General features: G+C 39.4%; 1 protein-coding gene across 2 annotated transcripts in view; it reads left to right on the top strand.

Moving 5' to 3' along the window:
* Positions 1–26,116, top strand: part of LOC124613962 (laminin subunit gamma-1) — a 1,180,138-nt gene that overhangs the window by 1,123,354 nt on the left and 30,668 nt on the right. For both annotated transcript variants that reach the window (XM_047142745.1, XM_047142746.1), the window contains 6 exons: positions 368–565; positions 8,331–8,527; positions 8,761–8,976; positions 9,058–9,328; positions 10,721–10,899; positions 11,704–11,834. In XM_047142745.1, coding sequence (XP_046998701.1) covers positions 368–565; positions 8,331–8,527; positions 8,761–8,976; positions 9,058–9,328; positions 10,721–10,899; positions 11,704–11,834 — 1,192 coding nt within the window. The remainder of the gene's footprint in view (positions 1–367; positions 566–8,330; positions 8,528–8,760; positions 8,977–9,057; positions 9,329–10,720; positions 10,900–11,703; positions 11,835–26,116) is intronic.

Here is a 26,116-nt window from a genome sequence, read left to right as displayed (position 1 = left end):
CACACACACACACACACACACACACTCACCCAGACTTGCACACGCATGACCAAGGTCTTGGTAGTCAGAGACTGTGATCATGTGTATACGAGTTGCATTTTTGTGTATGTGTGTGTGTGTGTGTGTGTGTGTGTGTGTGTGTGTGTGTGTGTGTGTGTGTGTGTGTGTGTGTGTTGTCTAATTCAGATGAAGGCCTTTTCAGCGAAAAGCTTACTTGTTTTGTTGTGCCCATCTGTGACTCAGCATCTTTGCTATATGGTGAGTAGCAATCTGTCATTTTCATATTATCATTATTCCAGCTTGTATTTTCCATTGTTTAGTGATAAATAAGTAGAAGATAATACAACTTTGTTTGTATACCTAACAGGTCCCAGATGTGACCTGTGCAGCGATGGGTACTTTGGAGATCCAACTGGAAAGTTTGGCAGTGTTAAACTGTGTCAGCCATGCAAGTGCAATGATAATGTTGACCCCAATGCGGTTGGAAACTGTAACCGCACAACTGGAGAATGTCTGAAATGCATTTATAATACAGGAGGACCAGAATGTGACTCTTGCATTCCAGGTAATGAAGAAACTTTAAGTTCTGGAAGTTCAAATACAATTTTTCTAATGAAATTATTGTAAAGTGTCATAATATTCTTAAAATAATTAAAATTAATGTAATTAGAACCCAGTGAACAAATTTATTGAGTAGTATGTTATTCAAAAGTATGTTCAATCAATCCAACAGAGAGGGTGGTGTTCTCTACACAGATGTCTCACGTTAATAAAATTTTGCTGAGTGCATTTTCTTGAATAGTTACAGCATACCTGATGTAATGTAAAATGAGTAGAATTATTGATTTTTAAATGAGTCAGGATGACATATAGTGGAATATTCTTCTTTATACTGTTCACTGATTAGTCCACAGTACACTATCTACTGTTTCACATTTACATCATCCCACAGATTTTGCTTCAATTTGTAGAGTGCTTATTGTTTTCCATTGAAAATCAATGTCTGCCTAAAGCAACCAGTCAGTCACTTAGTTTCCATAAATTTTAGTCATAAATGTTAAAAATTCATGCCATTAGTTAGACTAATACAGTAATAATTTTGAAGGTGCTTGGAAAGAATCACACTACATCTAAGGATTTTAGAATCAGAATTGCTGTCTCACTTACTTGAAAGAAAGAAAGGAAATGTGTACAAAACTGGCAAGAGCTGTGTAATATAAGCATTATTTTTATTACTGATGTAGGTGAACTTCTCAATATTTGATTACAGTTAGGTAGTGCAATTTGTGCCCCTTTTTTTCTTTCATTTAAAACTTCTGAATTACAACATAGTGTCAAATTGTTGTATGAAGTTTATAGGGATATACCTTGACCCAAATAATTCCTACTGTTGTGTTTCTTCTCATGTTGGTAGTAACGATAACAGAGACAGAAAACTGGATTGGTTACGGAACATTTGGTGTAGACATTCACTGCATGTTTGACAAGCAAACTTCTTGGTGTTTGCTTGAAGTGATTTGAGAAAACTGTAAAAAAATTCCTGTAATCTGTACTGAGACTGGAATGCAGCTCATTATGACTACAAATCCAATGCCTTAACAACAGCACCATCTCACTCATTGACTTTGCAGTACTGTGGTCCCTATGCTTGACTCAGGTTTAATTCTTGTTGCACCTTCAGATATTTCTGCAGCAAAGAGGTTGGTGACACTGTGCAGTCTCTGTAGCACTTCCTGTAGGACAGTGAGACATGCTAACATCAAAAGTCACTTATTGATGTTAGTGGTTGGAGGTACTGGACATGCAGCTTATGCATCTTATTTACACATAATGCAAAAGTGAATCCTTGAAACAGAGATTGTTCTGTGATATTGGCTTTAGCTTCTCAGGAGGCAATTTCTGTAGCTCCTTTCTGTAGACAGCCATGGTAAAGATGTGGAAAGACTTTTCAAGGAACACAGTAGGCCTAAATGCTATGCAGAATGTGTTGTTAAGCCAGGAGCAACAACAAAAATGTTACTGATGTCAATCTGCATGACAAAATGTTAACAAAAAAGGTTATGTGTTGTGTATAGTTTGTGGAAATGATGTTGCATAAAAGGGGGCAAGTAACCACCAAACAGAACTAAAGAATTTCCTAGAGAGTAATAATCAACATAATTTGAATATAATAGAGGGAAACATTCCACATGGGAAAAATATATATAAAAAAATATATATAAAAACATATATATAAAAACAAAGATGCTGTAACTTACCAAACGAGAAAGCATTGGTATGTTGATAGAGACAATAAAAAAACACACACACAAATTTCAAGCTTTCACCAGATGCAACATTACCACACAGATATGACTTTGTAATGTGTATGTAACCAAATCAATACAGAAAACCAACATTAAAATAAAACAAATACATCCTCTGTTTGGAAAATTCAGTGTCCTAGATACAGGCAAACTGGACAGATGCTTGCATACCAGGCATGGAACCAGCTGAATTATGAAGGAAAGCACTTTACACCGAAAAAAGTAAATGAAATCACTACAAACAGAGAGAAAGTGAACAGTGTAATTCCATGTTTGAGAGCAAAATCATCAGCACCATTAATAGCACTACCATAAAAAAACAGTGCCATCAGTATCAGAACCAACAACTAAAACATTACCTTGTGCAACAGAAGCTGTAGCTTATCCTATATGCAACAAAAAATATCTCAGCATTTTTTGTGGTGAGTCACATGAGTGAAAGGCAGTCCAAAACATGTGAAACATGTCTCTTGTGTATTCAGTATGAGCCTCCAGTGCCACAAGCAGAACTACAAACTTGTGAATGGAGATAAATTACTCTTGTACCAAAAAAATATCACACCATTGCAGGGGCGAAAAGACCCAAACTTTGTCTCTATTCTACAAAAATATAACATGTCCAAAGAACAAAATAAACCCACTTGTAATACATCTAAGAGATTAAGAATACGGAAGTGAACTTAAAATACTATGTTGCTCTGAATGTTATATTACAAATGGAATTCATGTTACAGATTCAGAAGTTCTGTTTAGCTGCTCATTACTGTAGATCTAACATGAGAAAAGATGGAGTGGCAATATTTGTGATACATAATGTTGTATATAAATCTCTAGATTTAAGCAAATGTTGTGCTGAGCAGCACTTTAAAATGAGTGGCATCAAGAGAACAGCAGTTAGAGCAACTGCTATTGTGCTGTCAATTTACTGGGCACTTGCTGGAAATTTGAATGTTTTTTCTGAGACACATTGACTCACTTTTTTCTGAGACACATTGACTCACTCTTGTCAGGTCTGCCTAGAAAACAAATTAATTTATTGTAATGAGTGACTTTAATGTGAACTTTTTAACAGGTAACAGAAACAGAATAGGTCATGACCACCTAATGTTCTCTTATGTATTAGACTCTGCAAATGGTGTAACAGCCAATTCTGGCACTTTAATACACAACATATACTAATCAGCTAGAATGTTATGAACACCTATCTAATAGCCGGTAGTCCATCTTTGGCATGGATAACAGCGGCGACGCGTCATGGCATGGAAGCAATGAGGCCTTGGCAGGTCCCTGGAGGGAGTTTGCACCACATCTGCACATACACATCACTTAATTCCTGTAAATTCTGGAGAGGAGGGCGATGAGCTCTGACGCTATGTTCAACAGCATCCTAGATGTGTTCAATCAGGTTCAGATCTGGGTAGTTGGGAGGCAACACATCAACTGATTAGAACTTGCCACAGTGCTCCTTGAACCACTCCATCACACTCCTGGCCTTGTGACATGGTGCATTATCTTGTTGAAAAATGCCACTGCTTTCAGAATACATGATCGTCATGAAGGGGTGTATGTATTCTGCAGCCAGTGTATGAAACTCCTTGGACGTCATGGTGCCTTGCATAAGTTCCACTGGACCCATCAATCCCCACGTGAATATTCCCCAGAGTGTAATAGAGCTGGTGGCAGCTTGTCTCTGTCCCACAGTACAGGTGTCAAAGAACTGTTTCCCTGGAAGATGATGGATTCATGCCCTCCAATCGACACGATGAAAAAGGTATCAGGATTCATCAGACCATGCAATGCTGTGCCACTGCGATGCTCTGTCACTATGTCAATGTCCAGTGCTGATGATGGTCACATGCCCCGTGCCCATTTCAGTTGTAGTTGCTGATGTCATGGTGTTAACTTTATCATGTGCATGGGTCGTCGCCTGTAGAGGCCCATCATTAGGAGTGTTTGGTGCACTGTGTGTTCAGACAAACTTTTACTCTGCCCAGCATTAAAGTCTGATGTTAGTTCCACAACTGTTCACTGCCTGTCCTGTTTTGCCAGTTTGCCCAGCCTACAACAACTGATATCTGTAATGAGCAGTGGTGACCCAACCCCATGACATTGGCACTTGGTGTCACCTTGGTCTCCCCATGTGTTGAAGACACTCACCACAGCACTTCTCGAACACCTAACAAGTTATGCAGTTTTCAAATAGCCTGTGTGAGCCTCCAGGCCATAATAATCTGCCCTTGTTCAAACTCAGATAGATTGCACGCCTTCTCCATTCCACACACAGACAGCACACTCACTGATGCTACATGCACCCTATGTGTGTCTGACTAACAGCCATTTCTCGCCAGGTGACACTGCTATTGCCTGGACAGGTTTATGTCAATAGCAGGTCGCAGGTCATAATGTTCTGTCTGATCAGTGTATTTGCAGATAAGGATTCACATAATAATTTATGTTTCAAAACTGAGGATTGTAAAAAGACACACTATGGAAAACTTTACTCATCAGTTTCAGCTTCAAGAATGAATTTCACTTTGCAGTGAACCGTGTGCTGATTTGAAACTTCCTGATAGATTATAACTGTGTGCCACCAGATTACTTGAAGCTGGACCTTTGCTATATGCAGGCAAGTGTCCTATTGACTGAGCTATCCAAGCTTGTCTCATGAACTGTCCTCAAAACTTTACTTTGATCAGTACCTCATCTCCTGTCTTCCAAACTTTTCACCAGTTCTCCTGCATGTCTGGACTAGCACTCCTGGGAGGTTAGACGACATTACAGGGACATGAGCTAAGTCAAAACCTGATGGATTGTTTCCAAAATGAATATTTACCCTACAGCTGTGTGTGCTGATTTGAAACTTTGCAAGTCAAAGGTCGACGTTCGAGTCCTGATGACACTTTTAATCTACAAGGAATTTTTGGTTGCAACCTTGGACTGGTCTTGTTTGTATGCTTCTGTTGACATTAACTCCAAATTTAATAAATTTTTCGAAGAGATTACAGGTCTTTTTGAAAAAATATTTCCTAAAGAAATACATGTAGGACAAAGAAAGGTGCTGTATGTAGTGGCCAAGAGATCAAATGATCGCAATAAGATTAGGCATTACAAACTATACAATAGAATTCTTAACTAGACCATACCAGCATTGAGGTATATGTTCTTCAGAGCAGAAATCAATAACTCAGACAATAAAGCCTAAACTGTTTAAAATTTTGTAAAACAGGAAAAAATGCATTCTGTAGAGAAAATGTCCAAATAAAGATGAGGATAATCTTCTTAGTGATTCAAAAACAGTTGCTGATACATTCAATAAATGTTTTTAACAATAACAGAACAAATAGGATCATGAGGCTCCAGAAATGGAGCCATGAATTATCTGGAAGCCAAAGTACTTAGCACAGTACAACAGATCTAGGTAAGAACAGTCTCTATACAGGAAATTGAAAGAATCATTAAGTCTCTGAAAAGTAAAAGCTCTACTGGAGTTGACACCATCTTAGTAAATTATTAAAATAGCACTGTGACCATGTAATTAAATCCCTTTCCTCTATTTTTTACATGTCACATAAGCAAGGAATGGTTCCAGCAGTTGTAAAATCACTGTATAAGAAGGAAGATAAAGCAGACAGCCAGTCTCACTACTCACAAGCATTTCCAAAAGTTTAGAGAAACTAATGCATTTCAAGATTGTTAGCAACATAGTGACCAAAATCTCGTCAGGAAAAGTCAGTTTGGATTTCAGAAAAGGTTAACAACAGAAGATGTAATGCATGCATTTGCTGCCAGTGTTTTGGAGTCTGTGAATAATAATAATAATAATTTTGAAGGTGGTTGGAATATTTTGAGATCTAACAAAAGTGTTGGACTGCACCAGTCATCAAATACTTTAACCCCAAGCTACATACCTAAGTGTAAATGGTGAAGCAGGAAAGTGGCTTAATTTGTTCCTTTCCAAAGTAAAGCAGAAGGTTGTATTTGATAGTCAAGAAGGTGCATTCAGCTTCATCAGAATGGGATACCACCATGTGCGGAGTGCCTCAGAGCTCCGTTCTGGGCCCCCTAACTTTTTATTCCATTTTATTAATGATTTACCTCTTTCTACAGAATATTGTAACTTCTTCTGCTACCAGTCACCATTTTCTTTATTTACTTTTCACATGATGTATTTCAGGAAATGATTCCCATTTTCAAGTGCGTTTTTTGAGTGTATTAAGCCATGTTAAGCCATGTCTATTGATGTTGTCAATATGTGAGAGTCTGCTTCATTTCATTGATTTTTACTGCAATACATGAAAACCACAAAATTTTTTTAGTTGGTTATAAATTCTTTCGGTGAAGTTAGTGGCGAAATTTAGAAGAATTTGTACTTAGTTTTCTAATGGTCCATTTGTGCAGAGTCTCACACACACTAAACATCACACACAATTTATTGTACATTTTAAGCATCGAAAATATATTTTGTTTATATAAATATAATGGAAGGAAACATTCCACGTGGGAAAAATTATACATAAAAACAAAGATGAGGTGACTTACCGAACAAAAGCGCTGGCAGGTCGATAGACACACAAACAAACACAAACATACACACAAAATTCAAGCTTTCGCAACAAACTGTTGCCTCATCAGGAAAGAGGGAAGGAGAGGGGAAGACGAAAGGAAGTGGGTTTTAAGGGAGAGGGTAAGGAGTCATTCCAATCCCGGGAGCGGAAAGACTTACCTTAGGGAGAAAAAAGGACAGGTATACACTCGCACACACGCACATATCCATCCACACATACAGACACAAGCAGACATATTTCTGCTTGTGTCTGTATGTGTGGATGGATATGTGCGTGTGTGCGAGTGTATACCTGTCCTTTTTTCCCCCTAAGGTAAGTCTTTCCGCTCCCGGGATTGGAATGACTCCTTACCCTCTCCCTTAAAACCCACTTCCTTTCGTCTTCCCCTCTCCTTCCCTCTTTCCTGATGAGGCAACAGTTTGTTGCGAAAGCTTGAATTTTGTGTGTATGTTTGTGTTTGTTTGTGTGTCTATCGACCTGCCAGCGCTTTTGTTCGGTAAGTCACCTCATCTTTGTTTTTGTTTATATAAGATATTTTCGATGTTTAAAGTGTACAATAAGTTGTGTGTGATGCTTAGTGTTTGTGAGACTCTGCACAAATGGACCATTAGAAAACTGTAAATACAAATTCTAAATTTTTCCACTAACTTCACCAAAAGAAACGATAACCAACAAAAAATTGCGTGTTTCTTATATATAACAGTAAAAATCTACGAAATGAAGCAGACTCTCATATATTGGCAACATCAATAGAAATGGCTTAATACACACAAAAAACGCACTTGAAAATGGGAATCATTTCCTGAAACGCATTGTGCATAAAGTAAATAAAGAAAATCGTGACTGGTAACAGAAGATTTATTTATAAAGAAAGCTATTGTTTTCACAGTCGTAGGCTTTCAGAAACCATTTATAATGGATCAAATCAGATAGTAAATTCACCATCTTTGCTGATCACACTGTGGTACATACTGATAATTCAGTACGCAAATTTGAGGTGTCGGTTAAGACGGTTTGTAGGGATGTTGTGAAGTAGTTTAACATAAATGTTCTCTCATAATTACAGTAAAACAAACTTTATTCAATTTCATGCAACCACTAAAGATGAAGAAATAGGAGGAAAGCTAGGTGACCAGCAGATAGCTGGGCTGGATACTTCTAAATACCAGGGCTTACATATTGATAGCAAACTAAACTGGTCAAACCATATCCTGGATCTGTGCAAAAGACAGTCTTCTGCAACTTGCAATTTGTTTATTCACTTCTAGCTCACCAGTACAAGCTACATACATATGCAGAGTCAGAGGCTGTGAAACAGAGGGCTTAAAGTTAAATTCCTGTCACACAATAAACGGATCGATACCTTGATAAGTGTTATATGACCAGTGAGAATAAATTTTAATGTTTGCACTTTACAGTGGTATTATACAAATTTTATTACTTCATTTATTTCTTACAGGTTATTTTGGAGATGCTTTAGCTTTACCAAAAGGAGATTGTAAACCATGTCAGTGTTACCCTCCAGGAACTGTAGAAACAGGTTTTGGTCCTCCAGTATGTGATCAGATAAGTGGGCAATGTCAGTGTAAACCACATATTTATGGCAAGAACTGTGATCACTGTGAGGAAGGCTATTACAACATAATAAGTGGTGAAGTAAGTAACTGTATGATACACTGGAAGTTTAAAATGTAGTCAGCAGTTCTGCAGTGTGTATGGTGCCACTGCATCATATTCTAACAAGCAATGAAAAATGTCTTCATATTTTTCCACACAATTTTTTACTGGAAGTTAATGAATATTAGTAATATTTTATTTTTGAGAGCAGATTATTAGATTAAATTATGATGTATACCTCTTAAATTACTACAGATTTAATTTATTTACAGGGCTGCCAGGCTTGCAGTTGTGATCCTGTTGGTTCTCTGAACCACACATGTGATCTAAATACTGGACAATGTCATTGTCAACCTGGTATAACAGGTCTTCGATGTGATGTATGTGAACTCTACCACTATGGTTTCTCCATTGATGGATGCAAGGAATGTGACTGTGATCCTATAGGATCTGTGAATTTAACATGTAGTCCTTGGGGTCAGTGCCCGGTAAGAAACTTTGTCTCATTTGGGTCTGAAAAACAAAGTATATATTAATCTTATATTGTAATTTTGTCTTTTTGATTACAGTGTTATGAAAATGTTGAAGGCCGAAGATGTGATCGTTGCAAAGAAAACAAGTATGATCGTCAGCGTGGCTGCATTGATTGTCCAGCATGTTACAATCTTGTCCAGGATGCTGCAAATGTCCACAGGGCAAAACTCTATAAATTAAAAAAGGTCCTAGATGATATTGCTAGTAATCCTACAGTAATAAGTGATGATAACTTTGAAAGAAGGCTGAAAGAAGTTGAAGAGGCTGTTGGTCATTTGTGGACTAGAGCAAAACAGGCTGTTGGTGGTAAGTATTTTCTGCTTTTCACTCATATAATAACCTACAAACTTCTTCATATGGTTAATATCAAAAACTATGTAGTCCATAAATTTCATTTTAAATGCAAATACACCTATACAAACTCTCTGCTCAGGTTTGAAATCCTATGAGATCTTGATCCAAAAGTGAGAAATTCGTGTTCGAGTCCAGGTCCAGCACAAATTTTCAGTGTCATTTCATTATGCAGCTGAAAGTTATCCATATTCACAACTGCAAATACATTTTATGTATTCCATAACGGCTGCAGTCACCGCAGTGCCTGTTCCTTTGGACATGCATGCATCATGATTCCAAGTAACAGAGGCACTGCAATATCATATTTGTCCACTGACAGTGGGCAAGCGACTTTCAAGAAAAATGTCTCACGTCTATGCGAATGTACATAATAGATGTATAAGTACATGATGTAATGCATGGTTGATAACATATAGTAGTTTGGGTTTGGCCATGAATCGTGCGTGGATAGCCAAATGATAAGACAAATGCTGGTGATAAGCGGGAAATCCAGGTTCGAGTCCCATTCTGGTACAAATTTTCAATGTCATCATTTTGTTATATAGCAGAAACAAACAAACAAACACGACCTGAGCAGGCCTTGAAGACCCAACAGTACCAACTGGCTGCTGTGCCCAACCAAGTTTTAGCCAAGCCAGATAGCGCTTAGCTTCGGTGATCTGACAGGAACTGGTGTTACCATTCCAGCAAGCCGTTAGCATTATGCAGATGAAGATTGTCCATATTCACAACTGTGAATACATTTCATTTATTTCATAACAACTAGTTGCCGCAGTGCTTGTTCCTTTAAGCATGCACGCACTGCAATATTGCAAGTGTTTGTGTTGAAGCATACCGCCAGAAGTTGTCTTTTGTTATATGTAAAACAGTGGAAAATCCAGGATGGAATGTAACAATATTATGAAAAGGAAAGTTGCTACACACCATATATCGGAGATAATGAGTCGCAGATAGTCACAACAAAAAAACTGTCACAAATATAACTTTCGGCCTGTGAAGCCTTTGTCAAAATTAGATGACAGACATATACATACACACTCACACAAATACCACTCGCACACATATGACTGCAGTCTCAGGCAACTGAAGCCACACTGTTTTGTTATATGTATCAGAGTAAAAGTAAACAAGAAAAATAAAACTTTATGAAAACTCTTGTTTAGTCAGTAAATAAGTTTTTGTTTTTAACTTATTAGACTTGCATATACAAGATCACAATATCACAGTAGAGTTCTCTGTTCTCACTGCATTTATAAATTGCAGTGATGTCCTTTTTGTGAATTTTTCTTGTTTATTTATTTCTTATTAGGAAATGTTTGTGCTGTGAAATTAACATTTTTTAAGGTGGTGGCAGGAGTTTATCTGAACGTCTTGATGATCTGATAAAGCGACTTGAAGCTGTTGGTAACATAACGAAACAGATTGACAGTGGTACAAGGAAAGCTGAGCTTGCTACCAGGCAAGGTGAAGAGCATGTTACAGAAGCAGAAACAATTATTGAAGCAGCTTTACAGACTCTTAAGGTAAACTTCAGAGAACTTGATACTTCTCTGAGATCAGTTTTTTAAAATTATAATAACAGTTCTGATATGTAAAAATTCTTACTATTTCATCCTCTTGTAAAATTCAAGAAGCATAAAGTGCAGTTAAAAACTGAAATGCAGCATTAATGCTCCATAATAATATTTATTTTACGTTTTGCTGTGAACTTGCTTTTGAGTTTCTAGGCTATTAGACAATTTAAGATTGAATAAACAGTCCATACAAGATCAGTGAGAGCTTCTAGTTGTACAAAGACTGCTATTTACCAAGATAGGAGATGATCTGAAGATTATGCATTGTCATACATCTTTTAGCCTTGGTTCAGCTAGAAGCTCTCATTGATGAGGTGTTGACTGTCTAGTCATTAGTTGTATGATGATGACGACGTAGAAAGTAAAAAACCAGTTTAAACAAAATATAAAATAAGTATTATTGTAAAACATTAAAACTGTATGTTTCAGTTTTTAATGTGTCTGTATCAAACAAGTACCAACAGAATATTCCATAAATGTTATAATGAGCAGTATTCAAATATTTATGCTGTGCCTCTTTAAAATGTTATATTATGTACACGGTGTTGAAATTTGGAAAGGGGTCTACATTTTTCTGCGCTGTTTACTTACTGGGCTGCTATTGTGAAATATTAAATATGTTGTAAGAGAGTAGAATTAGTAGTGGCAAAACCCTTACCTTCTTTCCTTCCTTTATTTAAGTAATGAAGCTTGTACACACAAAAACATCTTTCTACTAAAATACATATTTTCATGGAAGCGTTATGTCCTCAGGAAACTATGGATCTGCTCCAGACTGAAGGTTATCTTGCACTTCAGAAAGCGAAAGAACAGTCTGATCAGTTTGGACAGCAGAGCAACCAGATGTCTGAAAATGCAAGAGAAGCAAGGATATTTGCAAGCGGGTATGGTTATTTATTGTAATGTAATTTGAAAATTAAATATAAGTGTTAAATTTATCCTTTTTGAAACACAGAATGTAGTGCAAAATAGTGGAAATACATGCAATCAAAAAGTGATAAATATTAAATAATACTTGTGCTAGTTATGTGTACAGTAGATGTAATGAGGGAATGCATAACATATCATATATTCACCACTGTTTCAGTATGATTTTCAAATTTAATACAGAGGTGATACATCCATTTTTCAGTCATACTGATTGTTATAAGAAAGCATGGATCTGACTACAGTTTGAATGTAATCTATTTAATTTCAAAAGACAATATTTATTTATTTTTTCTTAACCTGTAGCTATATATGAAATTTTCCCATGTTTCTGCTGCTGTCGTCAGGACGCAGGACAGGAACGTTTGACACATCCCTTTGTTGTTTCTCTATGCTCTTTTAGACACAGTATGCTGAGATTTCTGTCTACAGTACAAGCCATGTCATAACTTTCATTGCCACAGTTCTTGTTTTTGTTGCTCCTGTACTATTTTAAAGTATGTGCAACCACCCATTTTTAAGGAGTTTGAGATCACTGAGGCATTAAATGCTTATTAAGAAGGAAAGGAGAACAATTTAAATTGTGAGCATAGATTAAATCCAAACAACTGAAATACATTGTAATTGTACTTTATTGGCACATAAATAATTTGTATTATAGGAGATAGTCTATGATATAGGGCAAGTCAACAGTAATAGTTTGGATTATGTGAGATGATATGATGACAAAAGGTACAGAGATTACTGTGGCAATGTGAAATGATATGCTAATGAGGTATGTAATAGCAGTATTTCGGGCCAGCCTATACACACACCAATTTTGACAATAATTGCTGTAGTACAGTGCCTCATTTTGTGGCTGAAGACATATGAGATTTTCTTATTTTATGCCAGACGTACATTTCAGTACTGTGTAAAAGTATACCATGACTGCTTCCATAGCTCTGAAGGTAGTCTACAGGACAGGATTTACAGAACAGAATGAATGTACAGTCTCTAGAAAGGTATGATTGTGGACTGAGTGTAAGCTTTTTAAAGTGTTATGTTATTGCAAGGACTTTTTCCACAAATGTAAATTTACATAGAATGAGAACACAAGGGAAACAACTATAGTCATCAAGATGTTGCCGTAGGTATAGTTTTGCTTTCAGCACTGCTCTCTGAATGCCTTTGAAAGGACTCGTTTCTATTTCAGTTCTCAGTTGCATTTCCAGGGAGACTACACCATGTGTTTCTGAACAAAATGAGTCATTCATTTAGACTGATGCCTACACCTTAAAACATCTAGAAAGTTATCCATTACTTACAATTTCCTTGGTGGAACAGAATGTAGGAACTTTCTGCAATTGATTTTTTGTTACAGTTATCTTCGTTCAATAAAATCTTAAAAATGACTGAAAGAGCAAATGGGACACAGTATTTATTAATGAATAATTAATAGTATTAGCTGCAATAGCAAAGAGCCTAAAGATTGTAAAATGTTGTCAACATGAAAAGAGTGGCATTGAAAGATCATGTCATTAATTGCTGTGTTAGGGAGTCAAACTTGGAACTAGTTGTGTAATTCAGACACAAGTCTTTATTAACAGGATGAATACGTAGAACAAACTAGTATAATTGATAGCTAAAAAATCTGCTCACCAGGTGGCAGCAGTAGCAAACACATACAAAAGTTGTGGAAATGGGCGAGATTTTGGGCCCAGTGTCTCCTTCTTCTGGCAGAAGGGTTGTAGGGGAAGGAAGAAGGATGAAGAAAAAGGACTGATAAGATTCAGGAAATGGGAAGAATTATGGAAAAATTGCACAGAATCCCAGGTCAGGGGAGACTTAGCACACAGGATGAGAGGGAAAGACTGATTGTTGGGGACTGAACCACATGAGATTTGAAAACCTGAGATCTTTTTGGGGACTGAGCCACATGAGATTTGAAAACCTGAGATCTCAGAGGTGGAAAGTAGGGTAATAAACAACACAGAAAATACTAACAGACCATCATGTAAGAGTTAATAATGTGAGTGGAAAGCTAAGAATACATCATATGTGATAGAAGTAGGGTGTGGGGAGAGGTACAGAAAACTAAAAGGAAGTGAAGAAAGAAATAATCACTGAGAAGAGATACTGAGTCCAAAAAATTAATGTAGATTAAGGCCAAGTGTGTGGTAAGAACCAAGGGCATGTTGTGATGCCAGTTCCCACCTCCAGAGTTCTGAGAAACTAGTGTCGGGGGAAGAAGCCAGGTTGCATGTGTGGTGAAACAGGCAGCGAGGTCACAACTGTCATATTGTGCAACCGGATAGTGTGTGTTACCAGTATACAGCCTCTGTCTATGCCCTTTCATCCTAACTAATAACTTTGTGGTAGTCACACCAATGTAGAAGGCTGAAACAGCTGGAACATGACAGGTGATGCTCGCTTTGATAATGTATGTTTTGCCAGTTGCAGGTCTGGTATATGTGGTAGTAGGAGGGTGCATAGGACAAGTCTTACAGTGAGAACTATCACAGAAGTAGGAGTCATTGGGTAGGAAAATAGGTACAGAGGGCACTTAGGGTCTGACCAGATATTGCAGTGATTGGGGGTAAGGGGGCTGTTCAAACTAAAAGAACACACAGACAATGACAGACACAACACTTCATTACATCTAAAAATAACTAGTACAAGAAGACACTTGCCACAGAGTAACCACACTACTAATCTGATAATCCTAGTCAGAATGTCAACATGTGAATGAGGGTGAGGCCGGCTATGCCCAACTCCATAAGCCATTGACCCGCCAGTAGAGTGCATGGAGGAGAGGCTTCGCACGCACCTGTGAGTGGTGGCCTCTAACAGTTCTAGTGTCTGCCACCTTGTGTGGTAAATCTTATCTCAAGTGTGTAATCAATGAGGGTAGCTATACCCCACCTCCTTGGGGACAGAGCATTGCTCATTCCCTGGGCAATGTGTGGACAGCTGCAATGTGAAGACGGCATCCATGTGCATGGAGGCTCGGATGTGAGAGGGGAGAACAACTTCTGGTTGCAAGTTGGAATCCCTGGTGATGTCCAGCTGCAGTGTGGGGAGGCAACTCTGCCATACGTGAAGGCTGCACAGGAGACATTGAACTGTAAGGGACATGTCCACTGGCTGGAGGGGCACTGGAGCTGCTACCAGAGGCTATAAAGTCAAGGACTTATCAAGGGGAAACACTGACGCAGGTGGAAGAGGGGGCTGGAACACTGGGGAATAGGTGGCACCCAGTAATTGGGGCACTGGCAAAGGTGGTGGTGTATGCAGGATAGGAAAAGGGGGGGGGGATTGCCCACCAGTTCTTGGGGCTGATTTTGATGGCGCCAGAGACCTAGCAGATAATCAGTCCAGAGGGTGTAGGCACTGCCGTGTTCTGATGCATGATGACTGCTGGTAACCAGTGGGAGCACCAACCATAATTACCTGGCCATACTTCCATCCCTGGTGGAAAACTCGATAAAACTGAACACAATAGCGGGCAAGATCCCCGACGGAGGAGATGGAGTAGTGTCCTCAGCTAGTGCCCACGGAGAAGCTAGGCAGGACTACAGGATTCAGTAGAAGTTGTCTGGTATGCAGTCAGAAAAAAACAGTAATGCCTCCTTGGTGGTGGAGTCTGCAGATAGTTTTTCATCTGGGTCTTAAAGGAGTAAACTATGTACTCAACTTCCCCGTTAGATTGCAGGTGGAAGGGAGGGGAGCGAATGCCAGAATGCCCAAAGAAGTTATGAAGCATCTGTGACAGGAACTGAGGTTCGCTGTCAGGAATGAGAATAACTGGGAAACCTTCCACAGAAAATTTTTTTGACAGAGCCTGAATAGTGACTTTGGTAGAGGCCAAGGAGCACTGGACCATATGTGAAAAAACACATCAGAGACAATCAATCAAAACATGGCAGAAATGGTCCCACAAAAGCCACTTAGATGCATTCCCAGGGCTAAGATGCTGGAGGCCATGGGGGAATGAAGCCTTGGGAGCCACCTATTGACTACCACACTGGGGACACACAGCAACCAAATGCTTCAGTTCCCGGTCAATGCCAAGCCAGTACACATGTCTGTGAGCCAAGGTTTTAGTCCCCTCATGTAACAGCTCTAAGACCTCCCACCACTAGCTCCTGGGAATAACCGCCCTGGTAGCTGTGAAATCTGTGGAGAAGAGATGATGGTGCAAGAAAAAGTAGTTATGAAGTGGGTCAGATACATAGCCTGGAGAATGAAAAGACCAACCCTGGTGGACGAGGCAGACTACTTGCTTGAGGACAGAATCAGATTGGGACACTAGTGATTGGAAACCCATGAGTTGCTTGGTGGAAGGAGATATCCAAATGGAAACACGAGATTCTGTCAATCAAACTAAGGATCCAGGCCATCTGGCAGCCATGATAAGGCATCTGCGTTGGCATGGCACGCAGTGGGGCAAAAATTAATGTCACAGTTGTATATGGAGAGGAATAATACCCACTGCTGCAACCTTTACTGGGGACCTTGCAGATGGACTAAATAAAGAAACTAATGGCTTGTGGCTCATAATTAGTTGGAATTTGGTGCACTACAAGAAAATGTGAAATTAGTAGTGGACCTGTGCTGGGCTGAGAGTTTCAGACACAAATGTCAGGGGCTGCTCCAAACTATCTGCATCTGAATGGGCAAAGACTGCCCTCCACAGTACTGTGAGATGTCTGTAGCCTATACCAATGTGTTTTGGGGATCAGAAGTAGTTGCACACAGTGCCGACCTGAGGTATTCCTTCAGTGTGGTGAAGGTCTGGTCGCATGTGGGAGATAAGACAAAGGAAACACCCTTTTGGAGAAGGAGGTAGAGAGGGCGTGCAGTGGTGGATGGCCCAGGAATGAACCGGTGGCAATAGGCAATTTTAGCCAGGAATTCCCACAGTTCTTTCAATAATGAGGGACACCGCAGGTCTGTAATAGCCCTGACAAGACTCTCCATGGGTTGGAAGTCCTCACACAAGATGGTGTGGCCTATATACTCAAGAGATGGTTTGAAAAATTTGTTCTTCTGCAGACTGCAACACAGGCCCATGGCATGAGAAAGGGCCCAGAGAATGTTGCAGTTGGTCACTTGTAGTATGTCTAGTAAGGACAATGTCACTCATCTAGTTGAAACATTGTGGAATTGTGGACATGACCTGTTCCAGGTAGCATTGCAAAATTGCAGGGGTACTTGCCACCACAAACATCAACAGTTGGTATTGATACAAGTCAAAAGGGATATGAAGAATATGGTACATCTGGAATCCTCATCCAGGGTTAACTAGTGATATGCATAGGAAAAATCAAATTTGGAGAAGAATTGACCCCCTGCTAAGTGTGTGAACAATTAGTTCAGATGTGGCAATGGGTATGTGGTGACCACAGACTGTAAATTCTAGGTGACCTTAAAATCGCCGCAAAGTCACAACTCAGCAGAGGATTTTTTCATGATGACAAGGGGTGTGACCCATTGTCTAGAGGAAATGAGAACCACAACTCCAAGAAATGTGAGCCAGTCCAGCTCCGCCTTGGCTCAGGAATGTAGGGCTATAGGAATCTGCCTAGCATGAAAAAATGTCGGATGGGCTAACTGCTTCAAGGTTATGCAAGCTTGAAAGTCTCTGACACACCCTAGGCCTTCTGTAAAGAGATCCTGAAATTCTAAGCACAGATTCCAATGATTGATAGGGGACTTCAGCAGATATCAACTGTATTGATCTGTGACTGAAAAGCCAAAGGCCTGAAAGGCATCAAAACCGAAAAGGTTTGCTGAACTAGCAACATGGATGATAATACAGATAATTGACTTATTGGTAACTTCAGCCTTGAATTGGGCATGCAGAGGGATTTGCTGTTTACCATATCCGTGGAGGCACCTTTTTACAGGCAACAGTGGCAGTGAGCAAAGGTCTGAATATGAATATGTTTGGACATTAAGCAGGGAAACCTCTGCATCTGTGTCCACCTGCAGACACAACTGTCTCAAGAGGACCAAACCTTTGATAAAAAGCTTGTTGGAATCCAGATCAGGAACTGGTCCTGGTGATAACACTTCCTGGATATCCATATCCATGTTCTCTGATGCTGCATTCTGTGCCATTGAGTTGCATACTACCACAATGTGGCCTTTTATTTTGATACTTACAACAGATGACGCAATGCTGGAAACACTCTGTCCTGTCATGTTTGAGCAACAAGATGCACATGACAGCAACAGGGAGCAGCAGATGGAATGCTGTTTATGCACTGTGTGGAAGCCACTGGATTGGCCAGCTTGCACTGCTGCTACATGACCCTCCCTGTATGCAGCAAATGCATCTGGGTCACCATGTATGGCCTCGATGCCACACCAGCCTTCCAGCTGCTGATCAGTTGTGTGTGAGACCTTGTGCGACTGGGAAATTCACAAAACTTCTTCAAGGGAGGGTTCTCTAATTGGAGGGAGCATTACGGGACCTTACCCAGGGCAGAGTGGATGATAATATTGCAAACCGTGATGTCTGCATACGATTCTTTTGACTCAGTCATGACAAAGTGGCACTTGCAGCTAAGGCCATGGAGGGTTGCGGCCCAGGCATGATAAGACTGATGGGGCTGCTTCTTGAATTGGTAGAATTCAGACATAGCTGCCATGATGTGCATGCAGTGGTGATAATAGGAAGATAACAATGAACATAAATTGTCAAATGACAATGAGGAAAGTTGTTGCAACTGGGCCACCTGCTGCAACAGCTGATACAGGAGGGAGAAATCCATGTCAAAAATAGCACATGATATACCTCCATATCTGTAACATGGACAGACCAGGTACTTAGAGAGCAACACTGGTAAAGCCTGTTGCATGACCTTGATGAGATCCTTCTGTTCAGAATAGCTTGTACAAGAAGACATTTACCATGTAGTGGCCACACTACTAGTCTGATAATCCTAGTCAGAATGACAGCATGCAACTGAGGGTGAGGCTGGCCAGATCTGACTCTGTAACCTGTCAGCAGGTTGGTAGAGTGCAACACACAATATCCTGTTGCACAGCATGCTCTACAACATGGCAGTTGTGACCTCAAATCCTTTTTCTCGACACATGCCATTTGGATTCTTCCCCCTGTCATTAGTTTCTCAGAGCTCCTCTGCAGGGTGGAACTAGCATTACAACACATCCTTCATTCTCACCATCTACCTGGCCTTAATTTTCATTAATTTCTTCAGACTCGGCATTTCTTTGCAGTGACTATTCCTTTCTTCACTCCCTTTCCATTTGCTAATTCTTTTATTTTCTGACCTGTCTGTCTCTCCTCACCCCCTACCTCTAGCACATATAATGTTGTTAGTTTTCCACTCACACTATTAATCATTGCACAATGTTTTGTCAGTACTCTCTGTCTTGCTTATTGCCCTATCTTCCACCTTCAGCTGTGTATGAAATCTATGCGGGGGTGGAGTGGGGGTGTAGGCAATGAAAAGCTATTCTAGGTGTGGTAGGCAAAATGTCAGACAGAATTGACCCCATTCCAAGGTATAATTTTAGGAAGTCATAGCCTTGTCAAAGCAGCTCATTAATATATTGGGTGTCACCATATGTTGATATTGGTACTACTGATTCCTCCAAAACACATTATCCTTCCAGCAGACATGTGATCTATCACTGTGTTACTTGACTGATGATGGTATGTAAGCAAGGGTCTACATCTCTATGTACAGCATCTGCCATCAAGATCCCATATATGTAATACAAAGTGACCTACAAGCTCTTCCTTAAGACCTCAGGTCCTTCACAAGGACTAACACCTCAATCCATAGAAATTCTTACCTCCCTCCCCTCACCCCTTCCCAAACCATGCACCCCTACCTTTTACCTTCTTCCTAAGATACACACAAACCCAAGCATCCTTGCTGCCCTATAGTTTCTGGCTTCAAAGCACTGACTGAACCTATATCTGCCTTAGTTGATCAACACCTGCAATCTATAATACAAGAACTCCCTTCCTGTATTAAAGACACCAACCATTTCCTAGATCATCTGAAATCTGCGCCACTCCCACTCACACCACGCCCTTTGCTTCTCACCATTGATGCCACCTTCCTCTATACAAATATCCCCCTTATACATGGTCTACCTGCTACTGAACATTGCTTCAACCAGTGCCCACCTGATTCCAAACCTATGATGTCCTTCCTGCTCACCTTAAGCAACTTTACATTTATGAACAATTACTTTACATTTGAGGGGCAGACATACAAACAGATCTGGGGCACAGCTAGGGGAACGAGAATGGATTCTTCCTGTGTCAACCCTTTTCATGGGTCGCTTAGAGGTGTCTTTCCTGGAATCCATAAGCCTTCAATCTTGCTTTTGGTTTAGATATATTGATGACATCTTTGCCATATGGACTCATGGTGAGGCTGACCTGCAAAAATTTTTTGGAATCTCTAAACACATTCTTCCAATTAAATTTCATGTGGTCCTGTTCTGAATACCATGTCACTTTCCTTGATGTTGATCTCCTCCTCACTGAGGGTCAGCTTACACTTCTGTTCAAATTAAACCTACTTAACAAACAACAGTACTTATATTTTGACAGTTGCCATCCTTTCCATGTCAAACATTCCCTCCCATGAGCCTTGTTCAGATGCAGACACTTTACAGCAATATACCACCATCCTCACCTCAGTCTTCACTGGACATAATTACACCACCAGCTTAGTTCAAAACCGATTTCCTGGGCTGTCACATGCAGTCCTAATATTACTGAGCTCTCCAGTAAACATTATTGGACTACACCTCTTGTCACTCATTACTATACTGGTCTTGAATACCAGCTGTTCCGACAAGGCTATGACTTTCTAAAAACATGCTATGAAATGAGATCCAGTCCATCTCACATTTTGCCCACCACAACTAGAATAGCTTTCTGTTGCCCACTCTCCTCCCCCTCCCTCCCCCAATCTTCACAATGTGCAGGTCAGATCCTACGCTCCTTCTGCACCCATTTACCATATACATCCTCCTACCACCTCCTATACCAGCTCAGTAACTGGCAAAACATACATTATCAAAGAGAGAGAGACACCTGTCATGTACCATCTGTTATGTAAAGACTACAAAGCCTTCTACAATGGTATGACTACAACCAAGTTAACAGTTAGGATGAATGGGCATAGACAGAGGGTATATACTGGCAACACACAGTATCCTGTTGCCAACATGCTCTACAATTTGTCAGTTGAGACCTCAAAGCCTGTTTTGTGAACACATGCCATCTGGATTCTTCCTCGTGACATTAGTTTCTCAGAACTCTGCAGGATGGAACTGGTGTTACAACATGTCTTTTGTTCTCGCCGCCTACCTGGCCTTAAATTACATTAATTTTTTCAGACTCAGCATTTCTTCTCAGTGACTATTTCTTTCTTCACTCCCTTTCAGTTTTCTAATTCTTTTATTTTCTGACCTGTCTATCTTTCCTCACCCCCTACCTCTACCACATATAATGTTGTTAATTTTCCACTCCCATTATTAACTGTTGCACAATGTTTTGTCAGTAATCTCTGTCTTGCTTATTACCCTGTCTTCCACCTTCAAGATCTCATGGTTCGTGACAACTTTTCCATAATTTTTCCCATTTCCTAAACCTTGCCAGTACTTTTCCTTAATCCCTCTTCCTTCTACTTTAACCCTTCTGTCAGGAAAGCTTGCAATTTCTTTAACTTTTTTATGTGTTTGCTCCTGCCACTGCTTGGAGAGTAGATTTTGTTATCTGTCCACTTATACATTCAAAGATTGCTTATTTTCATTAGAATGAACTGTAGTTAGACCAGATGGAAAGCATTATTCAGTGGCAGGTTGTTGGAGAGATACACTTCATTCCAGAAAAATAGCAACTCGCAAACACTCATGCAGTTTAGAATGAATTGCCTAGTGAAAGCATTTAGTTAGTGTTACACATCAGACATGTTCAGAGACAGGAAAACACAATAGTGAATAGTGTGTTTAGTTCTTGTAGAACTGTAGCAGAAGTGACAGATACTAACCAATGAAAATTTAAATGAGGAATAGGTTCTCAATGGGAAAGAAAGTTACCATGATTTACCTGTGTCCACATATGGATCACAATGACCAAAACAATTACAGCACAGACAAATGTTTTATGGATTTTTTTCTCTGGCAAATGTAATAATGTGGGATACTATTATCATAGTAGTAAATATATCAGTGTTTTCCAGCTCAGAGACTTGTAGTTCTAATTGGATTAGAAAGAATAATGTTATTGAAAAGGATCATTAATGTGATCCTAATAAAGCCATCCTGATTTAAGTTTCTCTTAATCACTCGAAGAGAATCTAATTGTATCTTCTTATACCTACTCATGCCAGTTCCATTGTTGCTGGTATGCTGTCTCTGCAAACACTGTTAACACAGCATGTTTCAGTATTTATAAGAGGAAAAAGGACAAAAGTAAGATACAAAGATTTTGAGCTGGAACTGTTGTTAATGTGGAAATCAGATCTGTATAGAATTATAACACTGAATGGTAGTTAATGCAATTTAAAGCAACAGATATTGTAGTTTTTTGTTGTTGTCTTCAATGTCAGTAAGCTGGTTTGTTGTTTATTTAGCAGCATTGGATGTACATATATTGGTCAGATCCAAGTGCATATTTGCATTGTCAGTTTTACAAAATAATAATTACAGACACTATGCAAGGGGGTACCAAAAAGAAACAGAACTAATTTTGGGGGGGGGGGGGGGGTGCAGAACTTTTGTAGTAGCATATCTTGCAGCTAGGAGCACACAGAACGAACTTTATGATTCAGTAAGCCAGTCGAGTGCCATCACTGAAGAAGGTTAGGACTAAATTTTGGTGATTTTATAGTGACAACTGTTTTGTGTGATTGTCATTTTTGCAATGGCTGCTTTTCATTAACAGCATGCGGCAATGAAATTCCATTCTTTTTTTTCCGCAAAAAGTCAAACAGAAACTCTTGAAATGTTAAAAATAGCATGCAAGGGGGAAAACCCAAGTGTATGAGTGCTTGTCCCATTTCAAAAATGGTGAAATGTCAGTTGGTGACAAACCTCATTCTGGTCTTCCTTTCTTGGCCTGAACTCATGAAAATTTTGAAAACATTAATGCAATCATCATGAAGATCAGTGACAGAAATTGTGGAGCTGTTGGGACTGACTTGGAGGTCAGTGCGGTGAACTGTGATGGAAGATTTTGGAATGAAGAAGGTGGCTGCCAAATTTGTGCCACGACTGCTGACCAATGAACAAAAACAACGTCATGTGTAAGCATGTTTTGCTTGGAAAGAAGAGTCCCAAAATGATCCAAATTTTTTTTTCAAAAATTATCACAGGTGACGAAACTTGGTGCTATACTTGTGTTCTTGAATTAAAGCAACCATCAATTTCAAGTTGCCTCACCCCAAGGGGGCCCATCAGGTGAAATCAAACATTAAAGCAATGCTGATTTCTTTTTCAATATGAGAGGAGTCATCCATTCAAGGTTTGTTTTGCAGGGTCAGACAGTTAACGAGGCTTTCTACTTGGAATTTTTGGAAAGATTGCACAACAATTTGCAGCAGAAACAACCTGATTTGTGCAGTCAGGTGACTGGCTTTTCCATCATGACAATGGCCCTGCTCATACAGCTCTGTCTGTATGACAGTTCTTGACCAAAAATAGTATGACCTCTGTTCTTCAATCTCCCTTACTCACCTGACCTTGCCCCGTGTGACTTTTTTTTGTTTCCTAGAATGAAAAGAGACATCAAAAGAAAGTGTTTTACTAATGTTGCTGAGATGAAGTAAAAGATGACAGAGGCGATGTCAAGTATCACAAAAGAGAATTTAAACAATGTTTTGAAAAATGGAATAAAAGATTAGACAAGTGTATTAGTGCAAGTGGAGAGTACTTTGAAGGGAACTGAAGGTTTATGCTTAAAATGTTAATAAATAAGTTAAAAAAGTCAAGTTTATTTTCGCTACCCCTCGTGTAATTGCTGTATATCATTTTTAAATACAGTAGCACCATACATAAATATACATTTTGTATCTAGTGTGCAGTCTAACTATACACCTTTTATTTTTATTACACCATATGCAATAACATAATCTTGAATTTACTACCTGTCTGTCTGTGCACATTTAAATTCCGTTACACTGTGTGCCTATTTCTAGTGTTTTTGCCTTTAGCCTTATTCAGTCACTGAAGATAAAGGACTTTCTACATGGAATAGTTTTATTGTTTGCATAATTTTCCGTTTCAAGCTGTTATTTGAAATATGAAATGATATATGTCAGCTGAATACACAATGCTAGGCCTGCAGTTCTGCAGGTTATCGGGGGTGAGAGATTGTGTGGGGTAGAGTGGGAGAAGGGAGAAAGGTGGCAGGGACTGGGAGGGCTGATAATTCTGAGAAAGGTGGTGTGTACAGGGTAGGAATAGGCAGCAGTTGCATGGGATAGGAATGTGACATAAGGGCTCTGCCACTGGTAAGTTTGTGTGGTGCACAATGTTGGTGACATGAGGACACTTTGGGGTCTGATGGAAAATGGGTGTGTAGTGGAGGCTAGTGGAGGTAGAGCCTAGAAGGGTTACGGGAACAAAAGGTGTGTTTCAAGGACAACTCCCATCTGTGTAGTTCACAGAAGCTGGTGTTGGGAAAAAGGATCCAGAAGGAATGATTGTGAAACAGCCACTGAAATTGAGCATGCTGTGCTCAGTAGCATGTCCTCCAATCACTGGGAGAAGTTACTTCCAAAAAATATCTATGAATCTGCACATGGAGCTACTTAAAGTGGAAGGATCACATGAAACTAATCACAGATAAGGGATCACATGAAACGAATCACAGATAAGGCAGATGCCAGACAGAGATTCAATAGAAGAATTCTCAGGAAATATAGTTCATCCACAAAGGAGGTAGCTTACAAAACCCTCATTCAACCAATACTTAAATGTTGCTAATCATTCTAGGATTAGTACCAGATAGGATTGATAGAGGAAATAGAGAAGATCAAAAGAAGAGCAGCACATTTTGCACATGGAAAAATAGGGAGGACAAAAGCATCATAGCAGATGCTGCAAGAAAGTCATTCTGCATCACACATTTACTGTCAAATTTTGAGAGCATATGCTCTTAGAAGAGTCAGTTGATAAATACCTTCCTCATACATATGTCTCGTTAAAAGACTTTGAAGGTAGAATTGGAGACATATGAATCCACACAGAAAATTACCAGCAATTGTTGTTCTCCCCAAACCATTCATGACTGAAATAGGAGAAATAGGGGTGTTACATAAAGTACCCTCTGCTACACATTGTAAGGTAGCTTGTGGAGTAAAGGTGTAGACATAGGTGACCTGAGACAGGAACAGTATCACATACAGCATGCCAGTGAGTGATTCTTTTAATTAACTGTCTCACACTATGGCATTCTTATCACAGTGAAGAAAAACGTCAGACCAATACACTCTGCAACATTCATTTTGAAACAATGGTATAGGAGGACTGTAGTTACAGCATTTTAGGAATAAAAACATGTTCCAACATGTGTAGCAGTATCATGTACAAGTGAGAAAAAATATACCAAACAAGTTCTAACTTTTTTGTTGTTGTTGTGGCTGGAAGTTGTGCACCATTTGTATGATGCAGTCCAAATAAAATGACCAGAATTGTGCCTCATCCACTGTATTTACCAGACATGGCTGCTGTGACTTCTTTCTATTCCCGAAGCTTAAGAGAACCATGAAAGGACATCGTTTTCCACCATTGATGAGATAAAAACAGAATCAGTGTAGGAGCTGAATATCTTAATGAAAAATGAGCCCCTGAAGTGTTTCCAAGATTGGGAAAAGGCTGGCACAGGTGTATTGTTTCTGGGGGGGGGGGGGGGGGGGCTGGGGGGAGGCTGGGGGGGGGGGGGGGGGGGGTTCTTTGAAGGGGATAAAGTTGATGATGAATAAATAAAGATGCCTTAAGAAAAACAAAAATTACTTTGAAGGGGATAAAGTTGATGTTGATGAATAAATAAAGATACCTTAAGAAAAACGAAAATTCCTGTCACTTTTTGATCACAGCGCATAAAATGCATTCACAGAATTAGAATTGTAGAAACAGTTTCTGGTTTAAAATAAATAATTTTGTATGGTTTAGTGCTCTGTTAAGAGTAATGTTTTCATCTGTGACAAATTGTTTTTTTTTTTTTTTTTTTTTTTTTTTTTTTTTGAGATATGCT

Source organism: Schistocerca americana, chromosome 4, assembly GCF_021461395.2.
Source record: "Schistocerca americana isolate TAMUIC-IGC-003095 chromosome 4, iqSchAmer2.1, whole genome shotgun sequence".
Classification (NCBI taxonomy): Eukaryota; Metazoa; Arthropoda; class Insecta; order Orthoptera; family Acrididae; genus Schistocerca; species Schistocerca americana.
This window is presented reverse-complemented; position numbering and strand designations above follow the sequence as displayed.